Raw genomic sequence first — 16715 nt, forward strand, 5'->3', positions numbered from 1 at the left:
ATCAGAAACCACCTTCGGTAAAAAACTAGGATGAGGGCGTAGTACCACTCTATCCTTGTGTATAATCAAATAAGGCTCCTTACAGGAAAGAGCTGCTAATTCTGATACTCTTCTAGCAGAAGAGATGGCCACCAGAAAAATTAATTTCCTTGTCAACAAGACCAAAGGAATCTGACTTATTGGTTCAAAAGGCTGTTTCTGTAATACAGCCAGGACCAAATTCAAGTCCCAGGGGTTTAGGGGCGCTTTAACCAGAGGATTAAGACGCATCACCCCCTGCATAAAGTTTCGGACCAAAGAATGCGAAGCAAGTGGCTGCTGAAATAATACTGATAAAGCAGAAACCTGGCCCTTGATGGTACTCAAGGCCAGCTTCATCTCTAATCCCATCTGTAGAAAATCAAGGATTCTACCTATGACATATTTCCTGGGATGCCAACCTCTGGATTCACACCAGGTTATATAAGCCTTCCAAACTCTATGATAAATCATCCTGGAAGCTGGCTTCCTTGCATTAATCAAGGTAGATATGACAGGACCTGAGAGCCCACGACTCTTCAGAACGTGGGTCTCAATAGCCAAACCGTCAAATTTAGCGTTTGTAAGGCAGGATGGAACACTGGACCCTGAGATAACAGGCCTGGGCTTACCGGTAGGGTCCACGGGGAACCCACCGTCATCCTTACTATTTCTGCATACCAAGTCCTTCTGGGCCAAGCGGGGGCCACCAGAAGTACCGACTTCCTTTCCTGCCTGATCCTGCGAAGGAGTCGTGGTAGTAGCAGAATAGGCGGGAATGCGTAAATCAGTGAGAACCGATGCCACGGAATCACCAACGCATCCGTCCCGCATGCAAGAGGATCTTTTGTCCTTGCCACAAATCTGTCTGTCTATCTTTTTGTTGAATCGGGATGCAAAGAGATCTACATCTGGAACCCCCCATCTTTGGCATATGGCCCAAAAGACGTCGGGATGCAGAGACCATTCCCCTGGAAGTAACTGCTGGCGACTTAGATAGTCCGCCTGCCAATTCTCTATTCCCGGGATGAAAACTGCCGATATGCATGGCACATGCATCTCTGCCCAGACTAAGATCTGGTTCACCTCTTTTTGAGCAGCTCGGCTCCGGGTGCCTCCCTGATGATTGACATAAGCCACTGCTGTGGCATTGTCGGACTGGATCCTGACCAGACAACCCTGTAGCCTGATAGTCCAGGCTTTTAGAGCTAGATGTATCGCCCGGATCTCCAGAATGTTGATGGGCAAGGTCCTCTCTGTCTTGGACCATACCCCTTGGACCGCAGCCTGTTCCAGAACTGCTCCCCAACCTGACAGACTGGCATCTGTTGTTACCACCGTCCAGGTAACCGGTAGAAAGGATTTCCCCTTCTGCAGGTTTTCGGGTATAAGCCACCAATTGAGGCTCTGACGCACCGCATGCGACAGGTGCATCGGAAAGTCTAATGCCTGAACCTTCTTGTTCCAGGTTGACAGAATACTGTGTTGCAGCATTCTTGAGTGAAACTGAGCATAGGGAACTGCTTCGAATGAAGACACCATCTTCCCTAGTAGCCTCATACAAAGGCGGACTGAGGGACCCTTCTTAGTCCTTACTGTCAGAATCAGCTCTCTCAAAGCAGTGATCTTTGCCTGGGGTAGAAATATTTTCTCCTGGCTTGTATCTATAATCAGACCTAAATACTCCAGTCTTCTTACTGGTTTTAGGAAAGACTTTTCTAAGTTGAGGATCCAACCCAGGTGTTCTAGATACCTGACCGTGGTCCTCAAGTTTCCATTCAAAGAGGCTACCGACCGGTCTATCAAGAGCAGGTCGTCTAGGTATGCTATGACAGCTATACCCTGAGCCCTTAATCTGGCCAGAGGAGGAGCCAAGATCTTTGTGAACACTCGAGGTGCAGTGGCTATCCCAAAAGGCAGAGCCACAAACTGGAAATGGCGCCCTCCTACCTCGAAGCGCAGAAACTTCTGATGAGCAGGAAAAATGGGCACATGCAGATATGCATCACTGATGTCTATTGATGCCAGAAATTCTCCTCCCTGCAGGGTGGGAACTACTGTTCGAATTGATTCCATGCGGAAGGATTGAATCCTTAGGAATCGGTTCAGATCCCTTAAGTCCAAAATGGGCCTGACATCCCCATTTGGCTTTTGGACTGTAAAAAGGTTGGAATAGAAGCCCAATCCCTGGTCCTTTGCGGGAACTATCATAATGACCTCCTGCGACAAAAGTCGCTCTAACGCTAGAAGGAGCGACTGCTTCTTCTCTGGGTCTCTGGGAACATTTGATCTGAGGAACCGAGGAGAAGGGAATTCCTGAAACTCCAGCTTGTACCCTAAGGTTACCGTGGAGACTACCCATCTGTCCTGGAAGTCCTCGTGCCAGAGCTCTGAGAACTGTCGCAGTCTTCCCCCCACTCGAGTGAGCGGGGGCGCCCCCTCCTGCAGAGTTCTTAGTGTTTTGCCTAGTAGGCTTCTTTCCCCAGGACTTCTTTTGTCCCTGGGGTTGACTCTTGTCTCTGGACCCCGATGGAGGCGGCCGTCGAGACTGCCTGGAGGCTGAAGCCCCCGGCGCTGGAGAAAGAGTCCGTTTGAGAGAGGGACGCTTACTCTTCTTCTTGACAGGTAAGAGAGTGCTTTTCCCACAAGAGATTCTCTTGATATAGTTATCCAAGTCCTCTCCAAACAACCTTGCACCACGAAATGGAAACCCAGCCAGTAGCTTCTTACATGGTGCTTCGGCTGACCAATTTTTCAACCATATGATTCTAAGTATATGCACCAACCCCAGTGAAAGACGGGAGGTTTGCACGATAGAATCTCTAATGGCGTCAACCACAAAGCATAAGGCCGCTGGAAGGTTAGCAAACCCCTGGGCCTGCTGTTCAGGTAATACTTTGATGACCTGCTTAACATGGTCTCTTAAGTATTGACAGACTCCAATCGCTGCTACTGCAGGTTGGGCCACTGATCCTGCTAAGGAGAAAACATCCTTCAATAGGGATTCCATCCTTTTATCTACAGGATCCCTGAGCATCTGAGCATTGTCTACAGGACAAGTCAGGCTATTATTTACGGAGGAAATGGCGGCATCAATAGCCAGTATTCCCCACATTTTAATAAACTTTTCTTCCATCGGATAAAGTGTTGAAAACTTTCTCGGCGGAAAAAAACGTTTGTCTGGGTGATCCCACTCAGAATAAATAAGCTTTTCAAGTAAAGTATGAACAGGAAAAGCATGTGCTGCTTGGAAAGGTTTCAGTGACCCCAAAGCAGAAGGGGATTCTTTAGCAGTTTCAGGTATGGGCGACTTAAATGTGGAGCGGACCAATCCAGTGAGGATCTGCACTAAGACTTTCTCCTCTTGGGAAGTCGCAGAGGGTCCCTCTCCACCTGAATCCTCCGAAGAGGAATCATCCATCCCATCCCGATCCTCTGAAAGGGATTCATCTCCTTTATCCCAGAGCTCCTCTGTCTGAGGGTCTTGGGGAACAGAGGAAAGCCTAGTGCGTTTTCTTCCACTGAGTGAAGACGTAATCACGACCATTAATCTTTCCTCTAGACCATTAATGGTTGAGAAAAAAACCTCTTGTGTAATATATACAGGGGCTGAAGTGCCAGAAGCAGGTGTAGCCCCTGACCCCGATGGCTCTCCCTGGCTAGCCGTCCCTGGCCCATCTTTAGGGGGGGAGGATGCTGCCGACAGGGGGCCCTCAGAACCTGAACGAGATCCCCTAGTGTCTCTGGTTCCTGGGGTGCTTGAACCTCTTCTACCCATAGTGCAAAGCAACAAGGTGTGAGGTATACAAATGAACACTGCCCGCTGAGCGATGTAGTCTGGCTAAAAGCCTTGCTACCCAATGCTCAGTCTGGTGTTACTTCAGTAAATGCTGCCTAGGAGAATGCCTGTGTCCCACCTTACATGCGACCGTCAGCTCTGTGTCTCTCAGAAGGCTGAGTGCACCTGTACAGAGTGCCTTTAATAGCCTGCAGCTGGCCTGAGTGGGAGTCTAAACACTCTGTGCTGACGTCCCGCCCCCTCCTCTACCACCCCCCCCCTCGAGTTTTGAAAAAAACGAGCGCTTCCCGCACTGCCGACTCTCCTGTCATGCTTCTGGAGAAAAAGCTGGGGATGGGGGGGGGGGGGGGGGAGGAGGGAGGCTGGTAACAAGATCTGCCTGAACGGCTATCTTCAGAGATGGTGGCCATTAGGCCGCAGAGCCCGGGTGGTATAACCACTTTCTAGACCCCTGTGGCACCTCTCTAGCCTGGGGGAACATTCAAACATGAGAAATCCCCCTTTCCACCTTACCTGCTTGCAGCCTGCTTTGAGATGCTGGGACATAATCAGCACTGAACACCTGAGACAGTCAGTCAGCATGCGTAGGTTTGTGCTCTTGGCAGCCCCCGGTGGTCACAATAGGCATAGCATGCATTTACCTTAAAGGAGAAAAGCCACTAGAACTCAAAAATTCTGTGGAATCTCCTCTTACCTTATCCAGCCGCAGGGTGCTGTTTACACAGACCCAATCTCCACCTCTCACAGTGGGCTCCGTTTGAAAAAACCGTCAGAGACTGGGGCCCCCATCAGTAGGGGGATCCAACAGTTCTGGGACCGTAAAGCACCTCGCCAGAAATTAGGAAGTTTAAAGCCATTTTCTGATCTGCGGGGTCCAGCTCTCTAAAAAGAGAAGCATTACGGGTAAAACCTCATTTCTTCGGACACGAGGCCCGGGTACCATTCAATTCGGCCATGAAAAGACACTTTGAATGGATCCGGTTCGCCTGGCTTGCCCCAGTATAGGATCTTAGGATATTCCCTTTGGAGCTCAGCACAGGACATCTTTACACGTCCATCACCTAAGACACTGGCGTAAAAACTGAGGTATCCCTGCAAGGGAGAGGGATTATATAGGGGGTTGAACTTCCTGATAGGGTGTGCCAGTGTCCAATCACCAGTGATACCTATATAACCCATCAGTAATTACTGTGGCTCTGTGTCCCGTGATGTTCGAGAAAGAAAACGGCACTTACGAGACTACGCAGCGCACTGATGATGCTGCCACTCCTCAACCATGTTGCGCCCCTTCAGGTTAGTCATTGGGGCTGACAACAGCCCAGGCAGCAGGCTCCATTTTCTACTCTCTCTCTCTAATATATATATCTATATATCTATATATATATATCTATATATATATATATCTATATATATATATATATCTATATATATATATATATATATATATATATATATATATATATATATATATATATAGATATATATAGATATATATAGATATATATAGATATAGATATCTCAGTCCTCCCGGTCACCATGCACCACCCACAGATCTACATTTTAATTTAAAAAAGAAAAATCTATATCAAATTTAAACTCGACAAGAAAAAAAAATGGATATACTATATATATTTATTTATATTAGACCTGCACAATTAATCGTCAAGAATTGTTATCGTGATTAATCGTCAAGAATCGTTATCGCGATCTTGACCAAAGTGTTTCACAATTCTTTCTATGCAAAGAATTCTCTCTGCTCTTCTGAAGCCACCGCCCTCAAAAGAAAGGAAGAGAAAAACCGGGCAGTCTGCCAAGAAACAAAACATTCTTTATCAGTTCAACTTAAGTATAAACATTGTAACAGTTTGTCAATGGAATAGACTTCCTGTGTAAGTGAAAAAAAGTTTAACCACTTAAACACTAAACCTTTTTGACATCTGTTGGTTTCAAGTTAAAATCATTTATTTTTTTTTTGCTAGAAAATTACTTAGAACCCCCAAACATATATTTTTTTTAGTAGACACCCAAGAGAATAAAATGGTGGTGGGTGCAATATTTTATGTCACACTGTATTTGCGCAGCGGTCTTTTAAATGCAATTTTTTTTTTAAAAATTACTTTAATGAATAAAAAAAAAAAAAAAAATCTAACCAGTAAGGTTAGCCCATTTTTTTTTTGTATAATGTGAAAGATTTTACGTCGCGAGAATCGAGAGAAAATCGTGATCTTTTTATTCTAAGCAAAAAAATCGTGATTCTCATTTTGTCCAGCTCTAATAATTATATATATATATATATATATATATATATATATATATATATATATATATATATATACCCAGGTCGCAGAGTGGTGCATGGTGGCATAGGGAGGACTGAGATTACTAGATGTGATTGTGCAGTCATAATGAAGCTCACGTTAGAAAAAGAATGACATGCCTGCTCGGATCAATGCTGGTGTTTCCCGGCCGGGGTCTCTGATGAAGAAACGTGGTACCGCCCAGGCATCCACCGCATCACGCTCTCTGCTGACATCAGTTCCGGTATCGGCGCCTTTTGCGTTCCACGCTGGTTCCGACGACTTCTCCGGTCCACGGTACATCCCGGTGACGCCTGAAAATCGCGGTAATCCAGGCTGGAGCTCGGGGGGGGGGGTTTAGAATCGAGATCACAATTCTTTTACAATTAATCGTGCAGCTCTACCGGATGTGCTGGCATTTTTCTCTGTTTCAATTGGATTTCTCTGGCTGTGGACCAGACAGGCTCCCGGATTCTTCAAGCAGCTCATCAGATCCCAACAGGTGGCTTTGAGCTGGGTGCACCCAGCTCTTTCTCTCACCTTCTTCCACTGCTGTGTCCCCCACATGGCTTCTCGCAAACTGAAAACGGGACTTCTTATGACTCTCTTTCTTGCCACTCCTCCATAAAAGCCAGATTTGTGGAGTGCACGACTAATAGTTGTCCTGTGGACAGATTCTCCCGCCTGAGCTGTGCATCTCTGCACCCCCCCCCCAGAGTTACCATGGGCCTCTTGGCCGCTTCTCTGATTAATGCTCTCCTTGCCCGGCCTGTCACGGCCATGTCTTGGTAAGTTTGCAGTTGTGCCATACTCTATTTTCGGATGATGGATGGAACAGCACTCAGTGAGATGTTCAAAGTTTGGGATATTTTTTTATAACCTAACCTTGCTTTAAACTTCTGCACAACTTCATCCCTGATGTGTTCTTTGGCTTTCATGATGGTGTTTGTTCACCAAGGTTCTCTAACAAACCTCTGAGGGCTTCACAGAACAGCTGTATTTATACTAAGATTAAATTACACACAAGTGGACTCTATTTACTAATTAGTTGACTTCTGAGGGCAATTGGTTCCACTAGATTTTAGATAGGGGTATCAGAGAACACTTGCCTATCCCAGGCAGCAAGACGCATCTTGTTCAGGCATCCACGGCTACAGCTACCTCAAGGACAACCCCTCCCTCCTCCTCCCCCCCTCCAACTTCCAGGATCATATGGCTCTCCACTCCAAAGGACCTTTACAGACTGCAGACGCTTCTACATACCCACTGGAGACAGGCACATCTGACAGCCAATTACCACCGCAAAGGAAAATACAATTATTATACATTCTTATTTCATTCATAGTCTGTAGTGTACGGTATATACTGTTCTGATCTATAGCCCACCTAGAACACCTAGACGTGGACTGGTATGGAACTTGGAATAATCAATTATCCATCACAGGACATACCCTCCTATTAGCCACTCCTCCCCGTGTACACGTCGGCCTACCGGCCCATACAGACTTTGCTCCTGTTCTCCTGGCTCTGATGAAGAGGTTACCCTTTTCTAAATACCTGCCTCAACATGGGTATACCCCATTTTTAACTTCCCAGTGCCTATTTTGTTACCTGTTTTTATGCAACGTAGTATTTGTATGATTCTATATTTATATGATAATATGTTTGTACATGATTAAACCATACATGCTTTCCATTCACCTCCTACCAAACAGTATCAGAGTAAAGGGGGCTGAATACAAATCCATGCCACACTTTTCACATATTTATTTGTAAAAAATGTTGAAAACCATTTATCATTTTTCTCCCACTTCACAATTATGTGCCACTTTTGTGTTGGTCTATCACATAAAGTCCCAATAAAATACTTTACTAAAATACTCACGTTTTTGGTTGCAAGATGACAAAATGTGGAAAACAAAAGGGGTATGAATACTTTTTCAAGGCACTGTATTTTACTCATTGAACTGCAACTCAATTTATAACATTTGTATCGTGTTTTTTCTGGATTTTTGGTTACTATTCAGTCAATCTTTTAAAATACACCTACGATAAAAATTTTAGACCTTTCATTTCTTTGTAAGTGGGCAAACTTACAAATTCTGCAGGGGATCAAATAATTAATTTTCCCCACTGTACCTTTTTACAGAGGATTAAAAAAATAATAAAAACATTTTTAAAAAAAAGAAGGGCTAAAATTTTTTTGTTAATGTGGAACTTTAGTTAGAAAATTAAGCCCTACTAGATCACTTCAGGCTGGCTCCTTTTGCAGGTATAGCTATGTAAAATAGTATAAATAAGTGCCTATACTAATCCACCCTCCTCTGCACATGCTCAGTTGCTCTCTATTTTTAAGCACTGCTGAATTTGTAGAGGCCGATCTGCTGACAGTCTTAAAGTGGAATTAAACCTTCCTATCTTTTACAGCCAAAGAAGCTGCTTCTGTTTGATCTGCAACTGCCATGATGTTGCACATGTGATTAGTTATGACACGACCATTTGATGGTTTGACAGTTTGGTTGAGGAAACAAGCAAATGTGACAGTTAGCTATCAAAGCATTCCAGGAATGTACTGTTTTTTGAAAATGGTAAATCAATGGCTTTATGATTTAGTTAAGGGGCTCTGGGCATCAGCAAAAAAGCAGCCTCCAGTAAGAAGAAACAAGAGCAATGCTGGAGGCAATTTACAGCACACACTCATTTTGGTAGTATAATTATTGTGGGATGTATGGATCTTGCTGAAGAACATTATTTTTTATCAAGTTGTTATGAGTAAAGTTCTGCTGTAAAGGAGAAGTGCAGGAAGTAAAATACAAACATGCATATTCATCTATATGGCTGCAGCATCGATCTGATGCTGCAGCTGTACCCCGTCAGCTCTAAGCCTGAGAACTGAGCAATCACCTGACTGCTAATTGTTCAGTTTTCGGGTCTACTCTGAGCACAAAGTGTTGACTGTCAATCAGCAATCTGTGCTCTGTCCCTTCAGCACTCACTAGAGTGTGAGGCTGTGGAGGGGGTGGTAGCGGCTGGCTCAGCATGTCAGTGGTGCACTTAGAGCTGCACAATTAATCGTTAAAAAAATTGTGATCTCGATTCAACCCCTCTGACGATCTCTATTGCAGAGTTTGCGGATTCTTTCATATAAAGAAGTGGAGAGACTTATTTGCTCACTCAGCTGTCAAAAGAAAATATTCCAGGCGGTCTGCCAAGTTTTTAACATGAAACATTGTAACTAACTCTTCCTTCTTAGATCAAAGGGATAAACTTCTGTGTAAAGAAAAAAATCCAGGCAGTCTGCCAAGTTTTTACCAAGGTGTAAATGCAGGTTTAACCACTTAAAGTCTAAATCTTTTTCTGAAACTTGTTTCTTAAGTTAAAATCAATATTTTTTGCTAGAAAATTACTTGGAACCCCCAAACATTATATATAGCAGAGACCCTAGGGAATAAAATGTCAATTGCTGCAATATTTTATGTCACACTGTATTTTGCCCAGCGGTCTTTCAAACGCAATTTTTTGGGAAAAAATACACTTCAATGAATAAAAAAAAAAAAAAACTGTAAAGTTAACCCAATTTTTTTGTTTCAATGTGAAAGATGATTTTACGCTGCGAGAATCGTGATCTATCTTCTAAGCAAAAAAATTGTGATTCTCATTTTAGCCAGAATCGTGCAGCTCTAGGTGCGCTTAGAGACTGACCCAGCTGCCGGTCAGGCATCTGAGTACATCCTGACATTATTTTCGGGATACATCCAGACACTGGAGCGACTCTGTGGCGTCAGGCAACAGCCGACTTTAGCCCTCTGTCGGCTGATTCTGGGTCACAGGAGTGCAAAAGTAAGTGTACTTCTGTGACACACATGAGAAGTATGACCAAACAAGCTTTGGCCATACTTCTCTTTTAAAGACCTAAACCAGGGGTCAGCAACCTTTTTACACTTAAGGGCCAGATTCACCTGTTAAGAAAGAAGATAATAATCTGGATCCCTTTACCTTACACAGCCCCCGCACTTCTGGACCCCTTTACATTACATAGCCCCGCACCTCTGGACCCCTTTATGTTACACGGCCCTCGTACCTCTGGACCCCTTTACATTACACAGCCCCCCCTCACCAGTCCCCCGCTTTTGCGCATGAGTAACGGTGGGATGGGGCGCATTAAATTAAATTATTTACTTTTTTCTTTATTTTATTTTTTTATTTTTACACTGTCCCACTGTACACTGTCATTTAAAAAAAAAAAAATTCTGATCACTTTTATAGCTGTCGGAAGGAATGTAAACATCCCTTGTGACAGTAATAGGCAGGGACAGGCACTCTTTATGGAGGGACCTCAGGTCTATAAGACCCCAAATCCCTCCTTTGCACTTAAAACCATTCAAAACGCCAAGTGGGGCTGTTTTGAATGCTGTCATTTTTTTAAATTTGGTGCCTTTAAGTCTTCTGTAAACCAGAAGTGATGTCATAACATCACTTCTGGGTTACTAGATCCGAGACACGATCGAAGCCGATTCCAGCTTTGTTCGGGTCTCTGGCCAGCTGGCGGACGTGCCGGCTGGTCGTTTGGGCCTCCTGGTGGGACGGGAGAGCCGCAGAAGGCGTTGGGAGGGGGGAGATGTCCCCTCCCGCTGCTTGGAATAACAGCCGAGCGGCTTCTTAGCTGCATCTGTTGTTATCCCAAGAAAGCTGACCGGGGTTAAAATGTCAGCGGGCCAGGTGCATGTGAATTCATCACGTGTGCTGACATCACTCTTAGGCCCCAATCACACATGAGCGTAGCGGGAACACGCGTTCCTGCTCACGTTTTTTGAGTGTTAACACATGTTGCGCATATACGTAGTGTAACATTCAGTGAAAGTAACTGGCATGCTTGTGGGGTCAAGGCACTCTCCTGTGCAAATTAGCTACAAAAAAGTTCTGTTTTGTCAGAACCCTTTTTGAAGACAAAGCAATGCAATTCATTTTACCACAAGGAGAGATGCCCATTGAATGCAATATGTATATCCACGGAAGGATGCCTTTTATTGTTCAATTTTAAGAACTTAGGTATGAGTCAGGCATAAGAACTAGTCCTCACATTCTTAGAAAATATTTTCACAATGGTCAAAACTTACATAATGAAGTCTACAGGACCTACCTGTTATCCGATTGGAAATACTGAACATTCGTGAAGTCCTATGCTGCTGATGGAATGGATCTCTATACTTGTTGCCAAAACACATGCTTAGAAGCTCCTTACGCACAGTCTTATTCCAAAGTCCATAAATAAGAGGGTGACAAATTGCACTTGTGAATGATAGCCAAGTAGCTAAAGTCTCCACTATGGGAGAAACACTGTTTTTCCCCCATAAGGCCTCAGTGCTTATGACAATCATGTAAGGCCCCCAGGTAAGCACAAAAGCACCAATAACTACTAATATTGTTATAAAAGCTTTACACTGGTTGGCTGAATAGACAATACTTGAAAACCCATTTCTCCTGCTCCCCGATGAAGATGTAGAAGTACTGGAATTTTTTCTCCCATTCTTCTGAGGAGCTTCTTGAACGATAATGACAGTTCCACAGTGGATCTTTCTAGCTTTTATTCGGGCCACTCGAAATATAAAGCCATAGCAAATCATCATAATGATAAAAGGCAACAAAGCACACCAAATCTGCCAAAAGGCAGTATAGCCAGCCTCTTTGTGCCATGCAGCAACGCACATCCACTTGAAGTTATCAAACTCCAGTGAGGACCATCCAAAGAGGGGAGGAAGACATCCTATGAGAGAATGGAGCCAAACATATGCTATAGCCAGCACTGCGCGATTTCCTGTAATCTTCATAGGGTATACCATTGGGTAAAGGACCGCATAATACCTGCAAAAAAAATAATAATATATAAATAAATAATAAAAATAAAATTAATGAAAAAATGTACTTATTTTAGTTAGAATATGAAAAGCCGCAGTAGTTGCAGCCCGCTGGAATGAATGGGCTGTCTTGATGAAATGCACAAAAACATGACGTGTGATGTACAAGTGTGAATGCAGTCAAAAGCAGCAGTACTATAAGACTTAAAGTGATAATAAAGATATGTTTTTCTTTTTTTTTTTTCAATAACAAATATGTTATACTTACCTGCTCTGTGCAGTGGTTTTGGACAGGGCACCCCCCATTACTCCTCTTTTTCAGGTCTCCGCTGGCACTCCTGGCCCCTCTTCGCTGCTTGTTATTAGGGCACTTGTGTGTTGCTGCTCTCGAGCCCCGCTTTGTGTGTCCATAAGACACACAGAACAGGGCTTGGCCCCACCCCTGCTCCCTCCTCACTGGCTGTGATTGACAGCAGCAGGAGCCAATTGTCCCCGCTGCTGTCTCTCAGCCAATCAGGCGGCAGACACTCGGGTGAGCAGCTGCTCTCATGCACATCACTGGATCTGGCTCCGATAAATATTAGGGGGGCTGCGAAGGGAGCTGCATACTGAAGGTTTTGTACCTTCATGCATAAAATCCATGAAAGTAAAAAACCTTCAGCCTTTAGAACTACTATAATGTTGTATTTATCAATTCACAACCCCGATGTCCAACCTGCGGCTCTTTGACACCTGTTGGGTGGCCCCTCAGTCTGTTTTTCATACCTAGTTGCTTACTTAAAATGGAACTGTGTGTGTACTATAAATTATATATATATATGGTTTTAAATACCAAAGAGACATACTATATCACTTCTACATTAAAGGCCAAGTTCACCTTTCAACATAATACACCCATATTTAGGTTGTAACATGTTCCACCTTGTGATTCTCTCCATGCAGCCTGTCGCATTTTTAAAAAATGGCCACATCTACTAATTCATAGCAATCTGTGAATGAGCGAACTAAGAGTGAGACAGCTTGTAGTTCTCAATGGACTGCTAGGGAGCTGATGAGCACCTTCGTAGTCCAATTATTCTTCTTCCAGCTTTGTAACCGAAAGCCAGTATGGAGGTACTGCACAAAACGGGAGAGCATGCAGGTGCCTGACATTGCACCTGTGATCCACTGAGACAACGCTTTGCAGGGTCCTGTGAGAAATAATAAATGCACATTTTGTTCTACAAAATTTTTTTTTCTAAAAACTGAAGTTACCCTTTAAATTATGCCTAAGTGCTTGTTCTACCTATACACTGAACAGCACCCAACTGTAGAACTACATTCACTGAATATTTTGTGTGGCTCATTTGGTGAGGTTGGGGGTTTTACTTAAAGGGGTTGTAAACTCTCGCCGTTTTTCCCCTAAAGCATTAAGGTGAAATACCTCCTGTGCTGTAGCAGCGCCCCCGAGCCCCCCTTATACTTAGCTGAGCCCTGTAATTCCCACAACGGGAACGAGCACACCAGCTCTGGCTGGTGTCTCATGTCCTGATTGGATAGATTGCTAGCAGCGCAGCCATTGACTTCCGCTGCTGTCAATCACATCCAATGACGCGGGCAGCAGAGCCGAGTCCTGCTGTCTGTGTCCACGGACACAGCAGCAGGACACGGGAGCGGCCCCCCACGGGTGTCCACAAAGGAGAGCGCTTCTCTGACAGGGCACTCGAGAAGAGGGGGAGCCAGGAGGGACCCCAGAAGAGGAGAATCAGGGCCACTTTGTGCAAAACCAACCACACAGCGGAGGTAAACATGTCATGTTTGTTATTTTTTTTATTTTTTATTTTTTTAAACCGAACCTTTACAACAACTTTAAGACCCTCTATATCATGAAATTTAAAGTACAACTAAAGGCAATTATTTTTTTGGATAGAGTGGAGATGGATTAGAAGTGAACACCTGTCAGTTTTTATTGCGCTCTGTGCCTCCAATAGGGATATTCACCCTTTCTCCATTTGTCCTGTTTACCATTATCATTGAAAGTTAAATTTCGGGTTGTCCCCAGCAAAGTAATAGAGGGGAAATCTTCCAATAACCTGGGGGGCCCCAAGGGATTCCCTTAATTTTCAAGGATTTCCTCTCACTCCCTGTTTGGCTATGGGAAGCTACTGGGAAATTAACTGAAACATGCTGACACTACTAAATGTATCCTGGGCATCTAGACATCGTTGACCTTAAAGTGCAAGTTCACCTTTACAGAAAAGTCTGTAAGGTGAACTTACACAGGACCCTCATCTCGCCCCCCACCCCCTGTCCCGCTGACCTGCATGGCGCCGTTCGCCCATTTTGAGCCCCAGTATAGCCATCTCACGGCTCTGGCGCAAAAAAATTCTCTCTTCTTCTTCCCTGCTGAGAAGACAGGCTTCATGGGTTCTGATTGGTCGGCGCCAACCAATTAGACTGCTCCTAAATGTCCCTCCTGACGGGGTACGTTTAGGAGATAAAGTTCTGGGGATTTCTAAGCCCCGGAGCCACGACACAGCTATACCGGGGCTCAGAACGGACGATCGCCGACACGCAGGTCAGCGGGGGGGGGCGGGGGTGTTGTTGACGGCAAGGTGGGGGGTCCTGGGTAAGTTCACCTTACAGATTTTTCTGTAAAAGGTGAACTTATCCTTTAAGCACAAATTTGTTGAGATAAATTTGTCCTATTTGTTGAAAACCTGATCATTTATAGTACTTCTCATTTTAACAGCACGACACAATGGTTACCAAAAAAAATGCTTTTGATCATTTAAATGCATTTCGTTGATTTAAATTTAACCTACATGCCATAGACAAAGCTAAAAAAAATCAAACAGTTGTGGCTTGTAATATCGTGCCAGTGAATTCTACCCTAAGAGCCATTTTTTTAAGAATGTGGCAAGAATGAAGCAACAAATATATCTGATCACCATTCTCCCAACAGCTGAACTCCTACTTCCACTCTTAGCAAAACAAACCTGACACATAAGCCATACACGACCAAGCTGCAACAACAGTTTATGTCAACTGCTGAGAGGCAGCAGCTGTGCAATCTAACTCCAAGAGCAGAAAGAAGCGTCTCAATGTCTCCTTTTCCTAGGGAATGATATTTGGCAATTGTGCAATAAATATTCAATAGAAAAGAAGTCTATGTAACAACAACTCCACATCAAGCTAAAGCTGATGTATATTTGCACATGTAGAAGGTTAAAGTGATACTAAACACACACTGTTTAATTTGCATTATCCCTTCTATTTCTGTATGTGGATGATGGTACTGTAATTATTTTAATTAAAAAAAAAAAAAACAAAAACAAAAAAAACTAGTACCATTTTCCTAATCTATATACAGCTGTCACATGACCCAGATCTTTCCCAGCCGGTTTACAGGTAAACCTAAGCAGGAGGATCTTCTAGTCCTCTGCTGCTGGTCACACGTTCAAAAAAATAAACAGTTTTTGAAATACAGAGTAAAACTAATCAACATCAATAAACTGTTTAACCGCTTCGCGCCCGCGATATAGCCGAAAGACGGCTGCAGTGCAGACGCTAATTGCTGGGAGGCCGTCCCTGGACGTCCTCCTGTTTACTTCCGCGATGCGCGCTCCCGCGGGCGCGCATTAGGGAAGTTCTGTGCTGGCCGTGTCCCTTGGACACAGCCAGTCACAGATCGCTGAAAACGGCCAATCATAGCGGCGTGATCGGCGTTGCCAATGGGAAATGATCTCATATGTAAACATATGAGATCATTTCTCATCGCCGGCTCTCCCTCCTCACACAGAGACAGCGTGTGAGGAGGGAGAGCGAACTGTTGCAGCGGTGAGTGACAACAAAAAAAATTTGGGGGGTATTTGTACTTTCCTGGCTTGTTCGGGTCGCAAGAAATGAGATAGGTCACCAGTACATCAGGCGTGATCAATTTTTTATGATTTGCACCACAGCTTGTAGACTCTCTAACTTTCACAAAGACCAAATAATATCCACTAATTTGGGTTATTTTTAACAAAGATATGTAGCAGTATAAATTGTGGCCAAAATTTATGAAGAAAAATTAATAATTTGCAAAACTGATCAAATACCACCAGAAGAAAGCTCTATTTGTATGAAAAAAAGGAAAAAAATTTGTTTGGGTACAGTATACATTATTCAGCCCCGGAAGATTTTTTTCCCCCTTTCTGACCAGAGCAGAAATAGGATTTTTTATAACAGCTTACCTGTAAAATCCTTTTCTTTTGATGTACATCATGGGACACAGAGCCTCAGTAATCACTGATGGGTTATATAGGGTATCACTAGGTGATTGGACACTGGCACACCCTAAACAGGAAGTTCAACCCCCTATATAATCCCTCCCCTTACAGGGATACCTCAGTTTTGTATCAAAGCAATATAAGTATATTAGAAGAGGAGCGGGACCTCTGTGTCCCGTGATGTACATCAAAAGAAAAGGATTTTACAGGTAAGCTGTTATAAAAAATTCTATGTTCTTTCTCGTACATCACGGGACACAGAGCCTCAGTAATCACTGATGGGACGTCCCAGAGCAATGCTATCTGAGGGGAGGGGACCACACAACGTAGGGTGTAATCAGACCTGAGGACCTCGTACCGCTGACTGCAGCACACTACGCCCAAAGGCGATATCCTCATGCCTTCTCACATCCACCTGATAAAATTTGGTGAATGTATGGACTGAAGACCAGGTTGCGGCCTTGCAGATTTGAGCCATAGAGGCCTGGTGATGCAC

At 44.0% G+C, this 16715-nt stretch overlaps 1 protein-coding gene across 1 annotated transcript in view; it reads right to left on the minus strand.

Moving 5' to 3' along the window:
* GPR161 (G protein-coupled receptor 161) overlaps window positions 1-16715 on the minus strand; it is a 48573-nt gene that overhangs the window by 20611 nt on the left and 11247 nt on the right. Inside the window, exon 3 of the mRNA XM_073615637.1 lies at window positions 11255-11976. Within this exon, the coding sequence (XP_073471738.1) occupies window positions 11255-11976 (722 nt within the window). The remainder of the gene's footprint in view (window positions 1-11254; window positions 11977-16715) is intronic.

Source organism: Aquarana catesbeiana, linkage group LG02, assembly GCF_042186555.1.
Source record: "Aquarana catesbeiana isolate 2022-GZ linkage group LG02, ASM4218655v1, whole genome shotgun sequence".
Lineage (NCBI taxonomy): Eukaryota > Metazoa > Chordata > Amphibia > Anura > Ranidae > Aquarana > Aquarana catesbeiana.